This window comes from Microcebus murinus, chromosome 10 (assembly GCF_040939455.1).
Source record: "Microcebus murinus isolate Inina chromosome 10, M.murinus_Inina_mat1.0, whole genome shotgun sequence".
In the NCBI taxonomy this organism is placed as follows: domain Eukaryota; kingdom Metazoa; phylum Chordata; class Mammalia; order Primates; family Cheirogaleidae; genus Microcebus; species Microcebus murinus.
In genome coordinates, this window is record NC_134113.1 from 62,241,397 (window position 1) to 62,257,442 (window position 16,046).

The following is a 16,046-nucleotide window of genomic DNA, read 5'->3' on the forward strand; positions in this document are numbered from 1 at the left end:
ACCAGCAGGTGGCGCCATCCTCGTTTAGCGTGTTTAGGTGGAGAGTTCTGACCCTTCTGCGCCGCCGTAGGTCTGTCGCTTCACCGGTGCGCCAGCCGGCGCAAGTGTACTGCGACCAGAAAGATGTCGCTGCTGCGGTCATTGAGCTTTTGCCTGGTCTCGCGGACCAGGAGTTGCCTGGTGAGGTGTCCTGGCCCCGTTATCGACCTTCCTTTATGGCAGCTCTCCTGTGTGCCTGGAGCGTACCCTTCCCTTCCCCCGACCCCGTTCGACTCCATCACACCCTTACCCCGACGGCTTTGTCTCTTCGCAGTCCAGCCCCCCCCCCCGAGCTACCTTTTCCACATTTCCCGAGCCCTAAGGTCGCCTCCCTGCAGCTGTGCCCACCGCGCCCCGGAGTTCGTTGCTTCCTGCTTCTCATCCCTTTCTTCTTAACGTTTCCAGGCAGGGTCTCTTCTGCTTCAGTCGCCTCAGCTGTGGCACACATTTCACGCTGGGTCCTGGCTGTCTTCCTCGGCCTCCAGCAAGGAACTTCTCATGAAATTGCGGCGGAAGACGGGCTACTCCTTTGTAAATTGCAAGAAAGCTCTAGAGACTTGTGGCGGGGATCTCAAACAGGTGTGTGCATGGCAGGGGTTGGGGAGTGCAGGGCAGGATGCTAGGGCTCGACCTCAGACTTTTGGGGCGGTCTGCTGAGGAGCATAGAAGTCAGACCTGCTGCCAGTGACCCATAATGGCAGAGCCCTAGATGGAATTCTGGCTTAAATGACAGCCTCAGCCTTTGCCTTTCTTTTATTTGGAAGCAATTAAGTCAGGATCCCAAGGTTAGCAAACACTATTCCATGCAAGACTGCTGCTATGGTGTTTCCTGCTGCCTGGAGCTGAAAGGGTTTGTGTGAGTTTTGGAGTCAGACCAACCAGGACTCAAACGGTGGTGCCCTCACACTAACCCTGTGACCTAGGACATCTTAATTAATCTTTCAGAGTTGTTTTGTTCTTGTCTGTATAGCCATGCATCTCTTCACCACAGGGTACATTCTGAGAAATGAGTAATTAGGCAGTTTTGTTCTGTGACCCTCATAGAACACACTTACACAAACCTAGATGGTATAGCCTACTACACCCCTAGGCTGCACAGTATAGCCTATTGCTCCTAGACTACACACCTGTATAACATGTTATTGTACTGAATACTGTAGGCATTTATAACACAATGGTAAGTCTTTGTGTATCGAAACATAGAAAAGGTACAGTAAAAATACAGTATAAAAGATAAATGGCACACTTTTATAGGCCACTTACCATGAATGGAGCCTGCAGGACTGGAAGCTGCTCTATGTAAGTCAGTGAGTGAGTGGTGAGTGTGAAGTCTTACCTAAGACATTATTGAACATTTTTGTAGACTTTCTAACTACTGTACACTTAGGCTACACTAAATTTATGTAAAAAATTTTTCTTCAGGCCGGGCGCTGTGGCTCACGCCTGTAATCCTAGCTCTTGGGAGGCCGAGGCAGGCGGATTGCTCAAGGTCAGGAGTTCAAAACCAGCCTGAGCAAGAGCGAGACCCCGTCTCTACTATAAATAGAAAGAAATTAATTGGCCAACTGATATATATATATAAAAAATTAGCCGGGCATGGTGGCGCATGCCTGTAGTCCCAGCTACTCGGGAGGCTGAGGCAGAAGGATCACTCGAGCCCAGGAGTTTGAGGTTGCTGTGAGCTAGGCTGACGCCATGGCACTCACTCTAGCCTGGACAACAAAGCGAGACTGTGTCTCAAAAAAAAATTTTTGGCCGGGCGCTGTGGCTCACGCCTGTAATCCTAGCTCTTGGGAGGCCGAGGCGGGCGGATTGCTCAAGGTCAGGAGTTCAAAACCAGCCTGAGCAAGAGCGAGACCCCGTCTCTACTATAAATAGAAAGAAATTAATTGGCCAACTGATATATATATAAAAAATTAGCCGGGCATGGTGGCGCATGCCTGTAGTCCCAGCTACTCGGGAGGCTGAGGCAGAAGGATCACTCAAGCCCAGGAGTTTGAGGTTGCTGTGAGCTAGGCTGACGCCACGGCACTCACTCTAGCCTGGACAACAAAGTGAGACTCTGTCGCAAAAAAAAAAAAAAAAAAAAAAAATTTTTCTTCAATGATAAATTAATCTTAGCTTACTATAACTTTTTAATTTTATAAACGTTTTAAATCTTTTGATTTTCTTTGGACTCTTTTGTGATAGCTCTTGGCTTAAAACACAAACAGGCCGGGTGCAGTGGGCTTGTGCCTGTAACCCTGGCACTTTGGGAGGCCGAGGCAGGACAATCACTTGAGGCTGGGAGTTCAAGACCAGCCTGGGCAATGTATCGAGACCCCCCTCCCTACAAAAAAATTTTTTAAAAATTAGTTGAGCATGGTAGCACACACCTGTAGCTACTTGGAAGGCTGAGCCAGGAGGATCACTTGAGCCCAGGAGTTTGAGGTTGCAGTGAGCTATGATCACACCACTGTACTCCACTGGCACGGGCAACAGAGTAAGACCCTGTCTCAAAAAAACAAAGCAAAACAAAACAAACCCCCCCAAACCACAAATACATTGTATAGGTCTTTGTTTATATCCTTATTCTATAAACTTTTTTCTGTTTTTTTTGTTTATTTTTTAAATTTATTTTTTTATATGGAACACTTCATGAATTTGCACATCATCCTCATGCAGGGGCCATATTAATCTTCACTATATTGTTTCAATTTTAGAATGTGTGCTGTCAAAGCCAGCAATCGAGTTTTAATTATTTTTTTTACTTTTTAAACTTTTTTGTTAAAAACTAAGACACAAATACAGACATTAGCCTGGGCCTACACAGGGTCAGGATCATTGATATCACTGTCTTCCACTCCCACGTTTTGCCCCACTGGAAGGTATTCGAGGGTAGCAAGATGCATGGAGCTGTAAACTCCTATGATAATAATGCCTTCTTCTGAAATACCTCCTGAAGGACCTTCCTGAGGCTGTTTTACAGTTAACTTTTTAAATTTTTTAAATTTTATTATTTAAAAAAAATTTTTTTTTTGAGACAGAGTCTCATTCTGTTGCCCAGGTTAGAGTGCCATGGCATCAGCCTAGCTCACAGCAACCTCAAACTCCTGGGCTCAAGCCATCCTTCTGTCTCAGCCTCCCAAGTAGCTGGGACTATAGGCATCCACCACCATGCCCGGCTAATTTTTTCTATATATTTTTAGTTAGCCAGTTAATTTCTTTCTATTTTTAGTAGAGATGGGGTTTCGCTCTTACTCAGGCTGGTCTGGAACTCCTAACCTTGAGTGATCCTCCCACCTCGGCCTCCCAGAGTGCTAGGATTACAGGCGTGAGCTACCATGCCTGGCCTACAGTTAAATTTTTTAAAAAAATGAGTTAGAGTATTCTCTAAAATAACGATAAGAAGTATAATAGTATAGCAAATACATAAACTAATAACAGTCATTTGTTATTATCAAGTATTATGTACTGTACGTAATTGTATGTGCTATACTTTTATATGACTAGCAGCACAGTAGGTTTGTATACACCAGCATCACCACAAACGTGAGTAAGGCATTGCACTACTTCATTAGGAGGGCTACTGTGTCACTAGGCAATTTTTCAGCTCCATTATAATCATGGGACCACCATTGTATATGCAATCCATTGTTGACCAAAACGTCATGACATGCATGACTGTATAATGAAAATACTACACTATGCCCCATAGAGTTGCTGTGAAGATTAAACTTATCCATAACACTAGTTACAAAAATGCCTGGCATTTGGCATTTAGTGATAGACTGTCCGTAAATGATAGATTCATTTCTATTAGAGAATTTAGGAGAAGTAGAAAGAATCAGGGAACTGGAACATATTTTAGAGCTCTTATCAGTCCTCAATTCTGTGACTTTGTCATCTGCTCTTTTTCTTTTCAATTTGTAGGCTGAGGTCTGGCTCCACAAGCAGGCCCAGCAGGAGGGCTGGAGCAAAGCTGCCAAGCTCCATGGGAGGAAGACTAAAGAAGGCCTGATTGGGCTGTTGCAGGAAGGAAACGTGACTGTATTAGTAGAGGTGAGTTGTTGGAAATTCCACACAGCAAGACAGCTGTCACTGGGCTTGTGGTAGACCCTTTAAAGAAGAGGTCTGTTTGAGAACCATAAAGGGGAGTTGACGTTAAACTCATAAGACCTCAGTTATTACCTACAGATTCATTGAAGTATAGAAACACACAGATATGTTGATGAGAAATGGCCTGGCAGTCTAGAATATTACTCCTAAGTGTGAATTTAGTGCTGCCTTATACCTAGTCACTGATTGTTTCCTGGAACAGTTAGATTTTAAAGCTAGTAATTCATTAGTTGATGGAGAGAGAATAGCTGTTTAGAGGAGGTTTGGGGGCCATAACTGGTGAAGAATCAGATGTGGATCAGAGTGAGAGAGGGGAATAAACAAGGTGATAGCAAAAGCTGTTTGGAGTCGAGGCTGGAGAGTGCGGTGATGATGGTATGCAGCCACAGGCAAGGTAGTGAGCTTGCAGTGAGCCTTTTGGGACATTGTCAAACCATCTTCTGAATGCCTGGGCTACGGCTTACTTACTGGCCGGACAGGAATCACTTCATTCAATCAGTTCATTCATTTCAGGCCTCAAACTAAGAGAGGAACCGCAGCTTTAAAATTCTAGGGTCATTTATTTCTGTTGAATCTGTAGCTTGTTCTATCAATATCTTGGTTTACTCTCCAACCTAAAGGTACTTGTGGAAACTATCAGTAAACAGCTTATATAGCAACCTCAATTTGTTCCCACAGGTAAACTGTGAGACAGATTTTGTTTCCAAGAACTTAAGATTTCAACAGCTGGTCCAGCAAGTAGCCCTTGGAACCATGCTACATTGTCAGAGCCTAAAGGATCAAGTCTCCACCTACAGTAAAGTGAGTTTGGGGGCTGTCTCCAGCATGTTGAATTTGTTCACAGCTTAGGGTCTTTGCTGTTCCTTTTTAAGACATTCTTATGTCTCATTTCCTTCCTTCACATTTCTTTGGGGAGGGCTACCCTTCCTCCTGTTGCTCTATCTTATTCTGCCTCATTTAAAATTTTTTATTATAGTGCTTATGTGTTAAATGTTTTTTTTTTTTTTTTTTTTTTTTGAGACAGAGTCTCACTTTGTTGCCCAGGCTAGAGTGAGTGCCGTGGCATCAGCCTAGCTCACAACAACCTCAAACTCCTGGGCTCAAGTGATCCTTCTGCCTCAGCCTCCTGAGTAGCTGGGACTACAGGCATGCGCCACCATGCCCGGCTAATTTTTTCTATATATATTAGTTGGCCAATTAATTTATTTCTATTTATAGTAGAGACAGGGTCTCGCTCTTGCTCAGTCTGGTTTAGAACTCCTGACCTTGAGCAATCCTCCCGCCTCGGCCTCCCAGAGTGCTAGGATTACAGGCGTGACCCACCGCGCCTGGCCATGTGTTACATTTTTATTTTTATGTTGTCTGTCTTCTCTAATAAAATGTAAGCTGCATGAGACAGGGAATTTGTCTTTTCACTACTGTATCTCTGGTGAAAGAAAACTGGACCCAACACTTAGCTGGAGCTCAATAAATCTTTGTCTAGTGAGTGAACGAATGAGTGTGGTGGTGTCAGCCAAATCATTGAAGCCATCTGAGGCTTTGAGGTCAAAAATCTGGAGTGGCCTGAAGAAAAGGATTCTAAATAGAGAGATTGGAGAAGGCACAATTTAGGAGAATAAGCATATTCTTGCCATAGAAAGTTCAAGGAAGGAATTATATCTATCTGCCTTTGATTTGGCCTTATTTTCAAGGGAAAAATTAACCACTCACAGCAATTTTTTTTCATTTATTACCACCTTTTTCTTTTTCTTTTCCTCCTGAGATCTCTTGGTAAATGTTAATTATTACTGGCATTGAATAGTCATATGGAAAACAGTGTTAAGATTATTTTTTTAGAATTGTATTGAGTAGATGAGTCTCTTGAACTAGAAAGTCTAGCTTTGATTTTTCCCATAACTCTATTCATAACCCTGAGCCATTCACTTACTTTCCTGGGCCTCTGTTTCATTATTTGTAACTTTGGTCCCTTTTAGCTTTATTTTTTTTCCTTGTGGCTTTTAGTTTAATTTTTTTAAACTTTTATTTTGAAAAAAATTCAAACTTACCAAAAAGTTGCCAGTATTCTGAAATAAATTCCAGTGTACCCTTTATCTAGATTCACCATTTTTTAACATTTTGCTGCATTTACTTTATCGGTTTTTATATACATATTAGCATCACTGTTTTTTTTTACCCTTTTGTGAGTATGCTACAGATATCAGAACCCGTTATTCCTTTGGCATGTGTCTCCTAAAATAAAGACGTTCTCTTATGTAACCACAGCACAGTGATCACATTTAGGAATTTTGACATTGATAGAATATTTTTATTTTTATAATATATAATATGTATTCATATTTTGCCATAAGCAATTTTTCTTCTAATCTGGGATCCAGTCCAGTATCCTGTGTTGCATTTAGTTGTCTTGTCTATTTAATCTCTTTTCTTTGTTCCTCAGCCTTTCTTTCTGTTTTATTACATTGACATTTTGGAAGATTATAGGACATTTTTGTAGAATGTCCTTCAATTTGGGTATAGCTGATATTTCTTCATAATTAGACTCAGAATATGGATTTTTGTTGGAATATTAAGCAGAATTTTTCTTAGAACATCACATGAGGAGGCACATGGTGACCGTTAGTCCTGTTATTGATGTTGTTAACTTTGATGTTAAGGTAGTATTTGCCAGGTTTCTCCACTGCAAAGTTGCCAGGTTCTTTGTAATTAACAAGTAATCTGTATGGGAGATTGAGACTGTGTAAACATCCAGTTCCTGAAAAGCTTTTGGCTAGTGCTAGTTGTAGCATCCATTGATGATTCTTGTCAGGATCAGTAATAACTATTACTATGATAGTTAGCACAGTGGTTTTCCTCTTATAATTTTGTTTACATTTATTAATTTTATTAATATTAATTGGCATTATGGGCTGGGCGTGGTGGCTCACGCCTGTAATCCTAGCATTCTGGGAGGCCAAGGTAGGAGGTTCGCTTGAGGTCAGGACTTCAAGACCAGCCTTAGCAAGAGCAAGACCCATCTTTATTAAAAATAGAAAGAAATTAGCCGGACAATGAAAAATAGAAAAAATTAGCCGAGCATGGTGGTGCACACCTGTAGTCCCATCTATTTGGGAGGCTGAGGCAGGAGGATCACTTGAGTCTAGGAGTTTGAGGTTGCCGTGAGTTAGGCTGACACCATGGCACTCTAGCCTAGGCAACAGAGTGAGAGTCTGTCTCAAAAATAAATAGTTGTTGTTATACTGTTAGGAAGAAATTTCCCTTATACTCCCTTTATTTAGTGATTTATTTAGTACTAACATTGACTCATGGATTTTTATTTTATACAATAGGTTATAATTCATTATATAATTCATTATTCATTTTGATATTCAAATTATCGGTAGATTTGAACAGGGCAAGCTGATTTTGTGCAAGCTGTCTCTAGTGTCCTTTTGATATGTTCTTACCATTTTCTGAGTATTTTCTCTTTGTTGTAACAAGATATTTTGGGTTTATATTGTTTATATTAGTGTTACTTTCCTAGCCTTAACCATGGAATTGTCCACTTCTTCAAGGAATCCTGGTCCTTTATAGTGGGGAAATAGTTTTTAGATCTGGGCATTAGGTATGCTTTTTTTTTTTTTTTTTTTTGAGACAAAGTCTTATTCTGTTGCCTGGGATAGAGTGCCATGGTGTCAGCCTAGCTCACAGCAACCTCAAACTCCTGAGCTCAAGCAGTCCTTCTGCTTCAGTCTCCCGAGTACTTGGGACTACAGGCATGTGCCACCATGCCAGGCTAATTTTTTCTATATATATTTTTAGTTGTCCATATAATTTCTTTCTATTTTTAGTAGAGACAGGGTCTTGCTCTTGCTCGGGCTGGTCTCAAACTCCTGAGCTCACACAATCCACCTGCCTCGGCCTCCCTGAGTGCTAGGATTACGGGCGTGAGCCACCACTTATTGTTACTGAGATGTTACAGCACACAGATCGTGTGTGTGTGTGTGTGTGTGTGTGTGTGTGTGTGTGTGTGTGTTTCAGTTCTAATTTAGCACCATAGGATTCTTCCTTTCCTTCCCCCATTCTGTTTGTATCTTCCTTCTCTCATAGTGAGAACACTGGCTCCTAGCAACTTCAATATATTTACTTATTTACTCAGTGTTACAATATATATAAAAAATTGTTTCAGAGTTGCTTCATCTGACCACTGGAAATAATAAAACTACTAAAGAGTTCAAGATTTCTTTCTAGTTCTTTTTGTCTTTACTTTGAAGTTATGTGGCCAAATTGTATTGCAAATTATTTGGATTAGTTTTTTTTCTTTTTGTGATGTTGTTATTCATTTGACATACAGTTAGAGTGTTATGTTTCTATCAGTTTCTGTTTTCACTCCAAATTCTTGTTGATTTAATTTTATTTTTGAATATGTAAAACATTAGCAAAGTCCCAAAGTTAAAACTGTTAAAAAAAAATAAGGAGATATATTCAGAGAAGTCTTACTCCCTCTTCACTCTCTTCTACCCCATTCCTACCCACTCCTGTAGGTAACCAATGTCATTGGATTGTGTTTATCCTTTTGCTATTTCTTTTTGCAAAAATAAACTTATTTATATAAATCTTTTTTACACAAATGATGGTATAATATGCATATACACTTTTTTCCTGCATATGCACTTTTTATTTATTTATTTTTTAAGAGACAGAGTCTCTCTCTGATGCCTAGGCTGGAGTGCAGTGGTGCGATCATAGCTCACTGGAACCTCAAACTCCTGGGCTCAAGTGATCCTCCCACCTCAGCCTCCCAAGTAGCTAGGACTATATAGATGTGTACCACCATGACCAGCTGATTTTTTAAAAATTTTTTCTAGAGACATTTTTTCTAGAGACAAGAGCTTGCTATGTTGCTTGGGCTGGTCTTGAACTCCTAGGCTCAAGTGATCCTCCCACCTTGGCCTGGAATTAATAGGTGTGATCCACTGCGCCTGCACACATATATACTTTAATTTGCTTTTTTCACTTAATAATATATCCTGGAAATACTCCATAGAAGTTCATAGAGATCTTCCTTTTTCTTTTTTCCAGCTGCATAGTATTGTGTGCATGTGCCATGATTTATTCAACCAGTCTTCTGTGTTTCTGAAATTTTATGATTAGCAATAATTGTTCAATGGATAATCTCATGCATGTGTACTTTTGTATTGTTGAAAGTATATCATTGGCTGGGTGAGGTGGCTCATGCTTGTCATCCTAGCACTCTGGGAGGCCGAGGTGGGGTGGATCGCTCAAGGTCAGGAGTTCGAAACCAGCCTGAGCAAGAGCGAGACCCTATCTCTACTAAAAATAGAAAGAAATTAATTGGCCAACTAAAAATATATAGAAAAAATTAGCTGGGCATGGTGGTGCATGCCTGTAGTCCCAGCTACTCAGGAGTCTGAGGCAGTAGGATTGCTTGAGTCCAGGAGTTTGAGGTTGCTGTGAACCAGGCTGATGCCATGGCACTCTAGCCCGGGCAACAGAGTGAGACTCTGTCAAAAAAAAAAAAAAGTGTATCATCAAGATAAATTCCTAGAAATAGGATTGCAGGATCAAAGGATAAATGTATGCACAGTTTTGTTAGATATTGTTCCTCTCTATTGGATTTGCACCATTTTGCATTCCCACCAACAATCTGCAAGTCTCCTAGCTTTATGATTATATGAAAATATTGTTCCTGGTTGGGCATGGTGGCTTATGCCTGTAGTCCCAGCTCAGGAGGCTGATGCAGGATGGTCTCTTGAGCTCAGGAGTTTGAGGTTACAGTAAGCTACAGTTGCACCACTGCATGCTAGTCTGGGTGACAGAGTGAGACTTCTCTTTAAAAAATAAAAATATATTGTTCCTGATTTCTAGGCAATTACATTCTAAGAAGTTAGGTTAAAGGTTGGGAGTGGAAAAGAATTGGGGTGAAGGGTGCAGTGATGGAATAAAATATTTATAAAAATGAAACTTATGAATTTTTAACATTCTTAGCTTAATGGAAATATTATTTATACCAGTTGTCTTAAATAATTTTCTTAGGCTAGTTTTGTCTATTCTTTTGATAATTTGGATAGTACAAAACTGATCCGTGTTTGTTTTCTCTGTATACTTAGGGCTTCTTGAATTCCTCTGAGCTTTCTGGACTTCCAGCTGGACTTGGCAGAGAAGGTTCTCTCAAGGATCAGTTGGCCTTAGCAATTGGTGAATATTTATAAATATTTTGGAAACTGGAAATTAAAAACTGGATCTCTTGGTATCTTTGGTGTTCCTCTTTGTGTGCTCATATACATATGAGGGCCAGATAATATGAATGTGAGACGTGGTTTGTGTGTTAGACATTAGGGAACAGCAGGCATCCTGAAGAGCTCATACTCTGCTGAAGGAAGTGCCATTACCAAGCTGTAGCCAGTTGCTGTATCAGTGGAAATAGAGTCCTAGTGTCATCAGAAATTCTGAATTCTTTAAAAGAATTTAGATTTGTATGCAGAAATCTCATGGCTTTTAGCTGTTTGCAACTAATTAAAATTATTTTCATAACTGTGCCTACAAAACAAAGCATGCCTTTAAGCAGAGATGGCACTTTGACTTCCTGTTGACTATCTGTATTAGAATAGGAAGAATAGTACATTAAAGATTATTTCAGGCCAGCTGCAGTGGCTCACGCCTGTAACCCTAGCACTCTGGGAGGCCAAGGCAGGTGGATCTCTCAAGGTTAGGAGTTCTAAACCAGCCTGAGCAAGAGTGAGGCCCCGTCTCTACTAAAAATAGAAAATTAATTGGCCAACTAAAATATATAGAAAAAATAATTAGCCAGGCATGGTGGCGCATGCCTGTAGTCCCAGCTACTCGGGAGGCTGAGGCAGGAGGATTGCTTGAGCTCAGGACTTTGAGGTTGCTGTGAGCTAGTCTGATACCACAGCACTCTAGCCTGGGCAACAGAGTGAGACTCTCTCAAAAAAAGAAAAATTATTTCATCTTCATCATCACTTTATAAAGTGATCAAGGAAAGTTTAGGGGCACCATTTTTAGGAATTTGATCTCTCTTTTCAAAACATCTGGTCCTGAATTTGTGAAGATACATTCTTTTATAACCTACTGGCTATGGGAACCATATCTGGATCATTGTGGTTGGACTAGTAGGGATTTTCCTTTCTTCCTAAGTATCCTTGATGGAGCGAGGAAGAGAGGGATGGGGTTGGAGCTTGCTGGGAATTTATTCCTCATCTGCAATTTCCAGTCAAAGCATCAATTCTGTTTTTATCAGGTCATCTTGCAGTGTCTGTGATGTTTCAATGAGTCATAGTTGACAAACCAGGCAGACAGCTATGTATGGGGTTTATTAAGAAATTCTGGAAGAATTCGATATTTCAGCCTTGTCAGTTTCTGGGAATTAACTATTGGGTAGATGATTTGACCTATTTTAAAATTTGTTTTAGTTTCCAAATTCTCCCTTTTTATGACTGTTAAATGTAACTGTCGCTAATTTCAGGCATATTTGTGCAGACCCTTTTGTTCTCCTATATTTTCCTACCTTCTGGCTTATTTGGACTTCTTTTCTTTTTCTTTTTATTTCATCATATTATGGGGGTACAAATATTGTTAAGGTTACATATATTGCCCTTGCCCGCCTGCCCCCCCCCACCGTGTCAGAGTTTCACGAGTGTCCATCCTCCAGGTGGTGCGCATCGCGCCCATTATGTAAGTATAGCATCCTAAGAGAAAGGAGAATATCCGTTTTTTAGTTCTCATAAACAACTCTGAAAATGTTATCTTTTTATTTATGATGAGAGGAAGTTGAAACTATCAGATGACATGAGGTTTTGGATTTTCTGGGGCTTTTAGTTGTGGGCTTTTTCCTGATACAGCGGATGATCAGGAGTTGTGTCAGTCATGGTGGCATTCAGGAAGGATGCTAATTTGGTGGGGAAAAGCCCCTAATTGCTTTGGGCCAGATCTGAGTTTTAATTCCAGCTCTACCATGAATTTTTGGGTGGATTACTTAAGTACTCGAAGCCTAAGTGTAATGTAATAATAATAATCAGCATTTGAGTGCTCACTGTATGCCAGATACTATAGTAAATGAGTTTACATTTATTATTTATTTCTCCCAATAACCCTGAAAGGTAGGTAGTATCATCTCCATTTTACAGATAAGGAAACTAAGGCTTGATAAATTAATAAATGGGATTATGTCATTAAGTCACTTGCCCAAGATCATATAGCCATAAGAGGCAGAACTGAGACTTGAATCTGTGTGACACCATGGCCTATGTTTTATTTTTTTGTTTTTTTTGAGACAGAGTCTCACTCCGTTGCCCGGGCTAGAGTGCTGTGGTGTCAGCCTAGCTCACAGCAACCTCAAACTCCTGGGCTCAAACAATCCTTCTGCCTCAGCCTCCCGAGTAGCTGGTACTACAGGCATGTGTCACCATGCCTGGATAATATTTTCTTTTTCTTTTTTTTTTAGACAGAGTCTTGCTTTGTTGCCTAGGCTAGAGTGAGTGCTGTGGTGTCAGCCTAGCTCACAGCAACCTCAAACTCCTGGGCTCAAGCAGTCTTTCTGCCTCAGTCTCCGAGTAGCTGGGACTACAGGCATGCGCCACCATGTCTGGTTAATTTTTTGTGTATATATATATATATATATATATATATATATATATATATATATATATACTAGTTGGCCAATTAATTTCTTTCTTTATTTTTTTTTTGGTTTTTTTTTTTTTTTTTTTTTTTTTTTGAGACAGAGTCTCGCTTTGTTGTCCAGGCTAGAGTGAGTGCCGTGGCGTCAGCCTAGCTCACAGCAACCTCAAACTCCTGGGCTCAAGCGATCCTCCTGCCTCAGCCTCCCGAGTAGCTGGGACTACAGGCATGTGCCACCATGCCCGGCTAATTTTTTTATATATATATCAGTTGGCCAATTAATTTCTTTCTATTTTTATAGTAGAGACGGGGTCTCGCTCTTGCTCAGGCTGGTTTTGAACTCCTGACCTTGAGCAATCCGCCCGCCTCGGCCTCCCAAGAGCTAGGATTACAGGCGTGAGCCACAGCGCCCGGCCTGTTTTTTTTTTATTTAGTTCAAAACCAGCCTGAGCGAGACCCCGTCTCTACTATAAAAAAATAGAAAAAAATTAACTGACCAACTAATATATATATATAGAAAAAATTACCCGGGCATGGTGGCGCATGCCTGTAGTCCCAGCTACTCGGGAGGCTGAGGCAGGAGGATAGCTTGAGCCCAGGAGATTGAGGTTGCTGTGAGCTAGGCTGAGGACACGGCACTCACTCTAGCCTGGGCAACAAAGAGAGACTCTGTCTCAAAAAAAAAAAAAAAAAAAAAAAAGAAATGAAAACAGGAGTCAAATGTCCGAAGTCTGGTCTGCCTGGCCCTCTCCCCTCCTGCCCCCCCCAAGGCCCTCATCCCAGGATACCCCATCCCCCAGGCTGCCCCCATCCCCCGCCAGCCCTCATCCCCCACTGGCCCTCATCCCCCCATCCTCCAGGCCATCCCATCCCCCACCGGCCCTCATCTCCCCCATCCCCCAGGCTGCCCCATCCCCCCGCCAGCCCTCATCCCCCACCGGCCCTAATCCCCCCATCCCCCAGGCCATCCCATCCCCCACCGGCCCTCATGGCCCTCATCCCCCCATCCCCCACAGGCCCTCATCCCCCCATCCCCCAGGCCGCCCCATCCCCCACAGGCCTTCATCCCCCCATCCCCCAGGCTGTCCCATACCCCACCAGCCCTCATCCCCCCATCCCCCAGGACGCCCCATCCCCCGACGGCCCTCATCCTCCCCATCCTTCATCCCCTGCCGGCCCTCATCCCCCCATCCCCCATCCCAGCCCGCGCACCCTAACCCTGTGGAGGGAGGTGGCCTAATTTCTTTCTATTTATAGTAGAGATGGGGTCTTGATCTTGCTCAAGCTGGTTTTGAACTCCTGACCTCAAGCAATCCGCCCGCCTCGGCCTCCCAGAGTGCCGGCTAATTTTTTCTATATATTTTTCTTGGCCAATTAATTTCTTTCCTATTTATAGTAGAGACAGGGTCTCACTCTTAATCAGGCTGCTTTCAAACTCCTGACCTTGAGTGATCTGCTTACCTCAGCCTCCCAGAGTGTTAGGATTACAGGCGTGAGCCACCTTGCCCAGCCTTCAGCCTATGTTTTTAAATATCAAGACTGCCTGGCATGTAGTTGGTACTCCATAAAGGTACTCTCCACTTCTTTCAACCTTTCCCCCACCCCCCGACATCCCTTTTCCTCTTTAACAATATCTGAAAATGATATCTCTCCATCTTCTTGCATATCTCGTGTAAATGGAGAGAGATTTTTTCCAACTTGGTTTCTTCTGTGCATAGTCTGGTACCACCACAGGCATCATATTCATTTTTGTTTTTGCTTTTTTATAGGGAAACTGGGAGAAAACCTGACTCTTAAACGAGCTGCATGGGTGAAGGTGCCATCTGGGTTCTACGTTGGCTCTTATGTCCATGGAGGAATGCATACTCCCTCCCTTCACAACCTGGTGCTGGGCAAGTATGGGGCCCTGGTTGTCTGTGAGACGTCTGAGCAGAAAGCAAACCTTGAAGACCTTGGCCGCCGCCTCGGGCAGCATGTAGTGGGCATGGCTCCTCTCTCTGTTGGCTCCCTGGACGATGAGCCTGGGGGAGAGGCAGAGACCAAGATGCTGTCCCAGCCTTACTTGCTGGATCCCTCCATCACACTGGGACAGTATGTGCAGCCCCAGGGGGTGTCTGTGATAGACTTCGTGCGGTTTGAATGTGGAGAAGGTGAAGAGGCAGCAGAGGCTGAATAGGTTCCAGAGACCTTTGGCCCAGGAGGAATGTTTATTTTTATTTCTGGACATCATTACAAAAGGAAGTTATTTCCTAAGCCTCTTCAAACTCAGAATTTGTTTTTCATTTGAATTTATAATGAAAGTACATAATTCATGGGTAAAGGTATTAAATAAAATAGTTATATGATAAAAAGAATAGAATTTTTTCCATGTTTGTATAAAACTGGGTTTAGCTTTTTTGTGCCTTTTTGTGATGTGTTTTAGAAAACAACAGGTGGGCCTTATTGATGCGACTGACCATGTCTTGGTGCCCATAATCAACGATTATGCTGCTGCTGCCTTCAACATGGATTTATTATGGTGTCCCTGAAATTTCTAACTCACACATTCTATCTTACTCCTTCTGTGAAATAGAACTCTTTTGTTCTGCTTTCACTGCGTGACACTTTAAACTATGCTTCTGCCATGGAACTTCCCCAGTTATATTACTTCTGCCACATGGATTTCTTTGGAATTACTGATTCAAACTTAAAGTTGTCTGGAAACTGTGGGTTCATTTATTCATGTCTGTGCCATGCTTTGAAGGCTTTCTGCAGTGGTATGCTGGTTCTGGCCTTATTTACAGAAATTAATGACACATGGCCCTACTTCTCTTTTGGATAATAGAGTGTGGGTGGGTACTGAGATTTCCCGGATAGCTGTAAGGCAGGTTTTCACATTCTTGCATCAGAAACTAGAATTAGAGTGGGCCAGTTATTCAGAGAGCTCACTAAACATTGCTTTACTTCCCTAGTACTGAAACTTTTCTCTCAACATAACATAAAATTACTATAATAGGTTGGGTGCGGTGGCTCACGCCTGTAATCCTAGCACTTTGGGAGGCTGAGACAGGAGGATTGCTTGAGCCCAGGAGTTTTCGAGACCAGCCTGGGCAACATAGTGAGACCCTTTCACTACAAAAAAATTGTTTTAAAAAATTAGCTAGGCATGGCAGTGCATACACCTACAGGACTGAGGCAGGAGGATTACTTGAGCCCAGGGAGTTCAGGGTTACGGTGAGCTATGCATGCCACTGCACTCCAGCCTAGGCGACAAGAGTGAGACCCTGTCTCAA

The 16,046-nt window shown here is 42.2% G+C and overlaps 1 protein-coding gene and 1 non-coding gene across 2 annotated transcripts; one reads left to right on the forward strand and one right to left on the reverse strand.

Annotated features, from left to right (window-relative positions):
* Positions 1–67: 67 nt before the first annotated feature.
* TSFM (Ts translation elongation factor, mitochondrial) lies at positions 68–16,042 on the forward strand. Its single transcript, XM_012777144.3, has 6 exons — positions 68–180; positions 445–618; positions 3,952–4,080; positions 4,816–4,938; positions 10,245–10,332; positions 14,544–16,042. Exons 1-6 carry the CDS (start codon positions 124–126, stop codon positions 14,948–14,950), a joined length of 978 nt encoding a protein of 325 aa, XP_012632598.1. The 5' UTR covers positions 68–123; the 3' UTR covers positions 14,951–16,042.
* Positions 2,659–2,765, reverse strand: LOC142873555 (U6 spliceosomal RNA). Its single transcript, XR_012921567.1, has one exon. It is a non-coding gene; the product is annotated as a U6 spliceosomal RNA (small nuclear RNA).
* Positions 16,043–16,046: the final 4 nt, after the last annotated feature.